The sequence below is a fragment of the Cottoperca gobio genome, chromosome 24 (genome assembly GCF_900634415.1).
Source record: "Cottoperca gobio chromosome 24, fCotGob3.1, whole genome shotgun sequence".
Taxonomy (NCBI): Eukaryota; Metazoa; Chordata; class Actinopteri; order Perciformes; family Bovichtidae; genus Cottoperca; species Cottoperca gobio.
This window is the reverse complement of record NC_041378.1, coordinates 17,615,870-17,624,982: the sequence shown is the minus strand read 5'-3', so window position 1 is coordinate 17,624,982 and position 9,113 is coordinate 17,615,870. Positions and strand designations below refer to the sequence as shown.

The following is a 9,113-nucleotide window of genomic DNA, read 5'->3' as shown; positions in this document are numbered from 1 at the left end:
AGGTCACGATGTTAAGTAACACTGATGCTAAACTGCATTCTGCCTTTTAAACACTGATTCATCTACAGAAGGAGCTGCTTCACTTTTTAATGATTCAATATTTTTGTCAAATTGTGACATTATGGAGCATTTTACAATTAGTTATTTGCTTAACTTATTTTTGACATATTATTAATTATATATCAGGACATGACAACAACAAAAACATTAATAAAGATTATTATTAACGTGTATTTATGAGATTTTTGGCAGAGGTCTGTCTTCCCATGAGACTTTAAAGGGAATATCATCTAATCCGAGAAAGGGAAGAACCACTCATGGGAGAAGATTATGGGATATTATTCATCTCCCTCTTATTAAAAGTTCATGTGCGTGCGTATACGCTCTGTCTGAGCGTGTGTGTGTGTGTGTGTGTGTGTGTGTGTGTGTGTGTGTGTGTGTGTGTGTTGTGATGGGCCCGTCTCTTTGAGATAAGGCTTCTGGACTGCGTGGGGGTTGAGCAATCAGACCGGGGTTTAAACCACTGGCCTGAACGGAACTTCCTTCCTCGCCTGGTCCGACAAAAGAAATACAGTCGGAGGCTTTTATAAATGTGGACGATGTTAAGTTTCCAGTCACTGGTTCAGCTTCAGGACGTCGAACACTGTTTACACCACCGGCAGCTTTTGTAACATCGACATCATGATCCCTACACACGCACAGCTTATTTGTGTGCTTTTTCTCTGCGGGCTGGAGGAAACGGTACTGTGTCAACACGGACATTGCACCGGGAATCAATGTTTTGCGGTTTTCCAGGAGCAAGAGGATTTTCCAGGCGCACAGAAAAGCTGCAATGACAACGGTGGACAGTTATTAAATTACAGCTCGGAACAGGTAAAGAAGATACTGAATAGTCTGCTCAAAGGTAGTTACTGGATTGATCTGCACAGCACCGACAGGTCAGGAAAGTGCCCCTCCATCTCCGTGTCGACAGGACGGGACTTCACGGTGCTGTGGGAGCCGTGCCGCGGGAGGCTGGACGGATTCCTGTGCCAGTATACCATCGACCAGCCTTGCAGTGGACTGCAAGCAGGTGCAGGCACACAGGTGAACATTGGTGTATTGTACATTTACTCAAGTACTGTACTAAGGTATTTGTACTTTACTTGTGTATTTTAGTTTTCTGCTACTTTATACTTCTAATCCAATTTTAGTGACTGGTTACTGCACGTTTTTGGAAAAACATCTAATTGCGATATTTTTCACAATATTTGAGGGAATAATCATATTTGCATCATAATTCATTTTCATTGGAAATCGATACCAATCAAAAAAAAAATCTTTAAGGCTGTAGAATAAGATTTGTAAACTGCTCTGCATGCACTACGATACTTCAGTCACAATGGTATGTTGACACATATTTTGCTTCAAATATTGTGCCTCTTGCCATTTTGGAAATTTTATTACATATATTGCGATTTCGATTTTAAAAAGTTAAATTAATTGTTCAGCCCTACTTTTTGTTGTTGAGATTATTAATGCAAAACATAAATCAACTAACAAATTATGATGTTTAATTATGGATTATGCTACCCGGAAAGGGTCATTTACCTCCACATTTACCAGCTGCAACATGCTTACATGTTGATGCATCAATAATTATCATCCAATAATATAAAATATATTATTCTGAATATAAGTATGTTTTTGAATGCAGGACTTAACTTGAAACAAAGTATTTCTACACTGTAGTATAGCTACTTTTACGTAAGTAAAAGATCTAAGTACTTATTTCCCCTCTGCAGGTGAAGTACACATATATGGACTTCAAGGTGGACGATTTGGAAATGTTCCCTCAAGGAACCATCGCTGTAGCAGGAAAGGCTGGCGCTAAATATCCAGACTCGAAGCATTTGTGTTTCTCCAGCAATTGGATGGCAGCTCCCTGGAACTGTGAGGTGATGCAGGGCGGCTGTGAGCACGAATGCAACTCTACAACCTGCACCTGTCCCGTGGGGAAAACACTCAACCCCAACAAGATTAACTGCTCTGAAGGCCCGTGCGATGACAACCCGTGCACAGGTGAGGGGGAGGAGTGCGAGAACACCCAGGCAGGACACGAGTGCATCTGCAAAGATGGCTTCATGGAGGAAAACGGAGCGTGTGTGAACGTTACAATCTGTGAAAAGTGTGAGCACTTGCTGTGTGACCCAATCGACGGGGTTTATACGTGTGGGTGCCAAAAGGGTTTTAAGGTGGCAGCCAACGAGCCCACCAAGTGTGAGTTGATCTGCTACGAGAGAGACTGCCCGGCCATTTGCATCACGGACAGGGACAAATATCAGTGTTTCTGCCCTGATGGCTACATTAAAGACATCCAAGACACAAAGAACAGCACTCCCTTTTGCACTGACATAAATGAGTGTGAGACCAAGCAGTGCGATCACAAATGTGAAAATTTATTCGGTGGTCACAAATGTTTGTGCGATGAGGGGTTCAAGCTGAACCGCGACGAGTACACGTGTGACCCCGTGCAAAAGGACGAGGAAGATGGATCAGGCTCCACTCTTCCGCTCCCGACACCAGCCGGCGCGCATCCTGCCGCATTGCCTTCTTACATCAAGACGGGCAGCGTACTTGGTATCACCATGTTCTTGGCGCTGTGTGCCGCGCTGCTGTGTTGCTTCATCCGAAACTTGTTCAAACGTTGCGGCAAGTTTAAGCTTTCCTCCTTAAAACATTCAGATATTGACATTTTCTACCTGCAGCAGGTGACCACGGAGACGTATAAGAGGCTATCCTTCGACAAACAGTTAAAGAATGACTCGTAGACTTTAATCACACCCATATGAAGATATAATGCTGCTTGTTCACCTTTTTCTCATGTCACATCGCACTGGTTTCTTTCCTCACAGACACCAAATATAGGGTATGGGACTTTCTCACAATTGTCTATAGTCAGTGTTAATGGGAAACCGTTTATTTATCTATCAAGCTGCAACCAGTCACATACTGTAAAGTCATAGATATGGATCTTATATTCTGAGTTTATTATAGAGTGTTATATGGAATTGTTCCTAATTTGCCTTATTGAAATAGAACAACGGAAACATTTCCCTCTCAGTTTTTAGAGTTATATATACGACAAATAAGATGCTGTTACACGGGACAAAGTCTAATAGTAATGGTACTGAAAAGGTCGCTTTTATAATTATAGAGCCATTTCCTTACAAATACAGTAATATAAACCTTTGTTTCAGTGTCTTTGAAAGACAAGATTCTCTCTCAACAGAAGCAGCTTTATGTTTGATTTCACTTTGTTTCTGTCTCATTACACTGAACTGAACTGTTAAGTTCTTTATCGTAAAACAAATAAGGAAAACACAACGTGTCTTGGTCTTTGCTGGACCTCCTCGTAAATGTGATGTAACATTCCACATACTGGTTGTGATGTATACTGCGTTTGTCAACTACATGAGTTAAATCTTTATGGTTTCTATCTTTTGGTAAAATCATACTTTAAACTTTTAGTATTGAAAGAAGTTGTCTTTAGCACATAATGACTCACTGTGATGTTTTCTCATGTAATATGTTACATGGTTTTGGATTTATGATATTTGATACTGACGCAGTACGTCTAGATTTTTTATCGGACTACTATTTGTTTTGGGATGTATTTGTTGCTATAGGAACTGTTTCCGTATTTAGGCTCTCCGGACCATTTCCACATGCATGCACCTGACGGGTTTTATTCAAAATGACAAATTCACATTCTGAAATCTCCACTGTTTGTTGTATTTTTAAATTTAAGGCAAGACACTATGGGATATTAATCTTTCATGACATGTCTTTTTTCAGACTAGTGGAAGGAAAACATCCAAAATACACATTTAGGTGTATTTTACAAACTTTTTAGATTTCTCCTAAATTCACTAAAAGTTAGCATTAGATAATGCATAATTATAAAATAATCTGCATATTTAAACACAATTTCATGAAGCTTGTAATATTAAAACTAATTGTTTTAATATAAGTAATCAACGGGGGACGTTTCATGGTGATATCTATTAGTTCGTATTTGTCATCCTTTTCACCGGTAGTGTCTTGCAGTACATAGTTTTTTTTTTTCAGAGGTCTCCACTTCAGCAGGACTTACACACACCAAACGTTCGCGTTTTATCCCTTTCTATATTTTTAAAGATTTCTACAAAGGGGTTTGTTCACATATCATTCATAGCCTGAGTTATATAACATTTATTCCTAAAAACAATGTGGAAATAAAAAAAAATGTTATGGCTGTTGACAGTATTTTCTCTTTCTGGAGTGAAAACCTTTCGCTCTAAAATGTTAACAAAATGAAATAACTTGGCTTTGTCCAATGTTCAGATTCCTGTTCCGGAAATGTATGCAAATGAGCACATATTTAATGAGATGCATCATTTGCATATTTAAACATTTTAGAAAACTTGTAACACAAAAAAATACTTACTTGATGTAAGTAATGAACTGGGGGAGTTTCCTGGTGAAATCTACTAGTTAGATGGTCAGCGTACTAACCTGGGTAAAGATGTTGGATACTCCACATTCTGCTCCACGCAAGTCATAGACATTATACTGTAAATACTGCAAAAAGTAACAAATGAAACAGTTACAGTTTAGTTATGGTATATGCATCAGAACAAAAATAAATATAACTGAATTACATGTCACTGATAATGGCTGTGCATTGCTACCACTGACATTCATATGAAGTTGAATGTTGTTAACTTCACTGTAGAACAGATGCTTGGAGAGAACATGGATGTAGAACTGTGCTGCTCTGTGGTCTATCTACATGAAAACGTGTTGGCATGTTGGATAGGAAGTGTACAGATAGGAAGTGTAAAGAGATAGGAAGTGTAAATAGATAGGAAGTGTAAAGAGATAGGAAGTGTACAGATAGGAAGTGTAAAGAGATAGGAAGTGTAAAGAGATAGGAAGTGTACAGATAGGAAGTGTAAAGAGATAGGAAGTGTACAGATAGGAAGTGTAAAGAGATAGGAAGTGTAAATAGATAGGAAGTGTAAAGAGATAGGAAGGGTAAAGAGATAGGAAGTGTAAAGAGATAGGAAGTGTAAAGAGATAGGAAGTGTGAAGAAGAAGTGAACACTGTTTACTCTTTCTCCTTATAACATAATGTACTGAACATTACAGTCATAGAGTTGGTTGAAGTCCATACTACACAGTTACAGTTACTGATTACATATTTTTTAAATGTAATTAAAATAACTAATCCAAATTTTGGTTTCTACAAAGGGGTTACATCTGAATATATTATTTTCAGTAAAAAGTGTATATGTAGAATATAACATTAATTCTGTTGTTCCAATCTTATTAAGTTATATTGAAGAACTTTTAATACAAGTTTGACAGTAATCAATGTTGAGTACTGTTGTGAGAGCTACACTGCCTGGTTTGAATTTATGTTGTTAGGACTTTTAGAAAAGTTATCAAATATAATATGATACTTTTTGATTACTTTGATAAAGTAATTAAAATAGTTTAATTACTACAAATATTTTTTTACAGGGTAATTAGTCAACTGTAATCTATTACATTACTTCCCATTCCTGTTTTTGAGATATAATGAGTGTTTAGGAAAAACACAAATGTGTTGGGAAAGTGTAATTAATCTTTAAGAATTTTAACCTCAAAGAAAACTGGATTTTAAATCTGACCACTAGACTTGTTCACATAGTGCAGAGTGGAGTTGGGTGTTGGGAGGGACTACCGCGAAGAGGGGGCGTTGGGTAGAAGACCCCTTGCGTGCGCGCGGCTTTCCCTACGTACGTGCGTAAAAGCCGTGCGTAATTGGGGACGTAGTTCGCCGTGCCGACGAGAAAGTGTTTTGCATGGACAGTGAGCAGCGCGGCTGGCAGATTAACAACGACTTCCTTCCTCCGCCGGGGCACTAACATGGAGTTTGGGGGTTATAAATGCGAGCCAAACATATTCTCAAACAAACAAGCCTATGGACTGCTGGCACGCGCGAGAACTTAAACAGACACAAACGAGGTTCAAACATGAAGGATGTTACGGGACACTTTGTTTTCTTGTTAACTTTCCTGGTGGGAAGAGCCGGAGGGATAGAGACGAATAGCGGATACTGCATCGGAACCCAGTGTTTCACTGTGTACCAAGATCCCAGCGATTTCACCACCGCGCAGAACCAATGTAGAGATCAGAGCGGACACTTAATGACAGTGCGCTCTTCTGTCTCCCATGATATTCTTAATATCTTGCTGGGGAACTTCACGGGGCGGTTCTGGATCGGTTTGCATCTAACGGCCGGGTGCCCAGACCCTGCTGCGGAGCTGAGAGGCTTCCAGTGGGTGACCAGCGAGAGCGAGAGTGACTTTTTCAACTGGGCGCCGAGTTTTAACAGCAACTGCTCTTCTCGTCACTGCGTCTCAGTTTCCAGAGAGGACGACTTTAAATGGATCCAGGAGTCATGCGACGAACATGCGGCCGGGTTTCTCTGCGAGTACAGCTTCAGTGACCCGTGTAAAGGTCTTGCTGCTGAAGAGGGCGAGTCTATCACCTACATGACCCCGATGGGGTTTGTGGGAGAGGATGTGCTTTCTTTGCCTCCTGGCAGCACCGCTTTGCGGCTGCCAGCTAAGACTAAATACGTCTGCTTCTCCGAGCAGTGGGTGCAGGCGCCCTGGAGCTGCGAGATACACGAAGGTGGGTGTGAGTATAAATGCGTAGTGGACCTCGAACATGTGTACTCCTGCTACTGCCCCCCAGGCCAGACCATCAACCCTGCAAATAAAGTCACCTGCGAAGTGACCGCAGACGACCCGTGCCTGCCGCTGCGTTGCGCACACGCCTGCTACCAGAAGGAAGACTCCTACGCGTGCATGTGTGACCACGGCTTTAAACTGGCGCAGGACGGCAGTTCGTGCGTGGACTTCAACGACTGCAGGGACGAGCGGCAGTGTCCCGGGGAGAACTTTGTGTGCGTCAACAACGTCGGCGGGTATCAGTGCGTCTGCAAGGATGGATACAAGATGAGCGGCGGCCTGTGCGTCGACGTGGACGAGTGCGTTACGGCTCCATGTGAGCACCTCTGCCACAACACTCCTGGTAACTATACATGCTCGTGTTATGATAAATATAGCAGTGACCCAGAGTCACCGGATAAGTGTAAACGCCACTGCGGGGAGGAGGAATGCGTCGCAGAGTGCGACCCCAATGACAGGTTCCAGTGCTTCTGCCCCGAGGGTTATATAGCAGAGGAGAGAAAAGATCAAACGGTTTGCATTGACATGGACGAGTGCTCTTTCTTTTCTTGTGATCAAGATTGTATAAACACATTCGGCAGCTATGAGTGCACGTGCTATGCCGGGTATACACTAGTTGAACCGTTCATGTGCATAAAAAACGAGGGTAATACGGACACAGATGAAGGCTCCGGAGCGGACACGACTCCGAACATGCCCATAACATCACGCATGCCAGATCCAAATCCGACAAGGCAACCCTCCCCGGTGACAGTGGGGGGTCTTGTGGGGATAATAGTGTGCACGGCCTTTTTCATTGTGCTGGTGGTTTTTCTGGCTCATCACACGCTCACCGGCAGAGGGAAGATGGAGAGCAGCGGCGCGCTCAAAGCTCCGGAGGACGGGAGAGTGACGAGTGACGCTTAAAAGAAGGAGACAGCTGAAGCAGGACATGTGAATATACAGGTCAATCCTCGAAAACAACTACGGAGACAGTTTTAAATTATGTAGATCTGCAAAGCAATTAAGGAGACAGGAGAAAAGGCCACTGTAAACTCACAACACAACAGAAATATTATAGAAATATTCAAGTGTTCTATGTCTTGGAGGACTGGTTTTATCTAGCCTACCACTCAACTCAAACTCATCAGATGCAATGAAATAAAACATGAGGAATAACTTTGTTTTATTTTAAGGTTTGTGCTAATTATTAAATTATAAAAATGTGATTGAAGGATGATCTGTCTGTTTTTCTCCTTCACTAGCTCTCTCAGCCAATACAGACTGACTTGCCCCACCGTGTGGCGAAACAAGTGAATTGCAGGTTATCCGTGAAGAAGCAACGTTACATGCACACAGTTCTCTTCTATAATATATCACATTAAAGTCCTTCACACACATTACTCAGCAAGCACACAAAAGCCTAGATAACATGTAAAATGGATATATGTTGAAGTACCGGAGAGTCATTTCTAAAAAGGTCACACCTCCCCAGAAAAAGGGTAAAAGAAATCACTTTTTTGATATTCTTATAATATTAAATATCATGGAGGCACGACTGGAAGCCTAGTAGTAGCAGTGATAGCATTTATAGTACAGAATGTTGCAGTCGTAGTGGTTTAGCAGTGGCAGCAGAAGTAACCAAGCAGTAATAGCAGTAATAGCAGTAGCAGTATTGGTGGAGGTGGTGGTAGTAGTAGTAGTAGTAGCAGCAGCAGCAGCAGCAGCAGCAGCAGCAGTAGCAGCAGCAGCAGCAGCAGCAGCAGTAGTAGCAGCAGCAGCAGCAGCAGCAGCAGCAGCAGCAGCAGCAGCAGCAGCAGCAGCAGCAGCAGCAGCAGTAGTAGTAATTGCACTACTACTGTTATTACTGGTATTCTGTTCGGTTTGGGCATATAACCAAGTGTCCTACGTTTACTCAAATACAGCACTAAAATCCAGTTTAAAGGTACTTGTACTAGCAGCAGCAGTAATAACAGTAGAGGCAGTAGAGGCAGAAGTTATAGTAGTGGTTGCAGCAGGCATGTACTTTACTTAAATAAACATTTGAGGTACTTGTACTTTACTTGAGTCTTTTCTTTTCATGCCACCTTCTACTTCTACTCCATTACATCTCAAAGGAACATTTTGTACTTTTTGCCGCACTACATTTAACTGACAGTTGGAGGTAATCACTTTGAAGATTATGGTTTTTAACATAAACAACATATGAAAAGCTTATAACATGTTTTGATATAAATGAAACTACCCACTAGTTTATACAAGTAGCTACACCTGAAACCATTAGTCCATTAATCAATTAAGGTCCATAGAAAATAAAGTCATTTTCCATGTAAAAACATTTCATGGTTGGAGCTTCAACAATGTGAGGGT

At 41.5% G+C, this 9,113-nt stretch overlaps 2 protein-coding genes across 2 annotated transcripts; both read left to right on the top strand.

Annotated features, from left to right (window-relative positions):
- The first annotated feature begins 504 nt into the window (after nt 1-504).
- On the top strand, nt 505-4,280 carry LOC115028860 (thrombomodulin-like). The gene is made up of 2 exons (XM_029462746.1): nt 505-1,086; nt 1,785-4,280. Exons 1-2 carry the CDS (start codon nt 682-684, stop codon nt 2,808-2,810), a joined length of 1,431 nt encoding a protein of 476 aa, XP_029318606.1. The 5' UTR covers nt 505-681; the 3' UTR covers nt 2,811-4,280.
- A 1,167-nt stretch (nt 4,281-5,447) lies between these two features.
- Nucleotides 5,448-8,800, top strand: LOC115028859 (thrombomodulin-like). The gene has a single exon (XM_029462745.1). It carries the CDS (start codon nt 5,955-5,957, stop codon nt 7,668-7,670), a length of 1,716 nt encoding a protein of 571 aa, XP_029318605.1. The 5' UTR covers nt 5,448-5,954; the 3' UTR covers nt 7,671-8,800.
- The last annotated feature ends 313 nt before the right edge of the window (nt 8,801-9,113 follow it).

What these genes read in the sequence shown, in the direction of transcription:
- LOC115028860 (XM_029462746.1), top strand. Translation starts at nt 682, where the DNA reads ATGATCCCTACACACGCACAGCTTATTTGTGTGCTTTTTCTCTGCGGG. An exon ending in AAGCAGGTGCAGGCACACAG is followed by an intron (nt 1,087 to 1,784) that starts GTGAACATTGGT and finishes TCCCCTCTGCAG; the next exon opens with GTGAAGTACACATATATGGA.
- LOC115028859 (XM_029462745.1), top strand. Translation starts at nt 5,955, where the DNA reads ATGCGAGCCAAACATATTCTCAAACAAACAAGCCTATGGACTGCTGGC.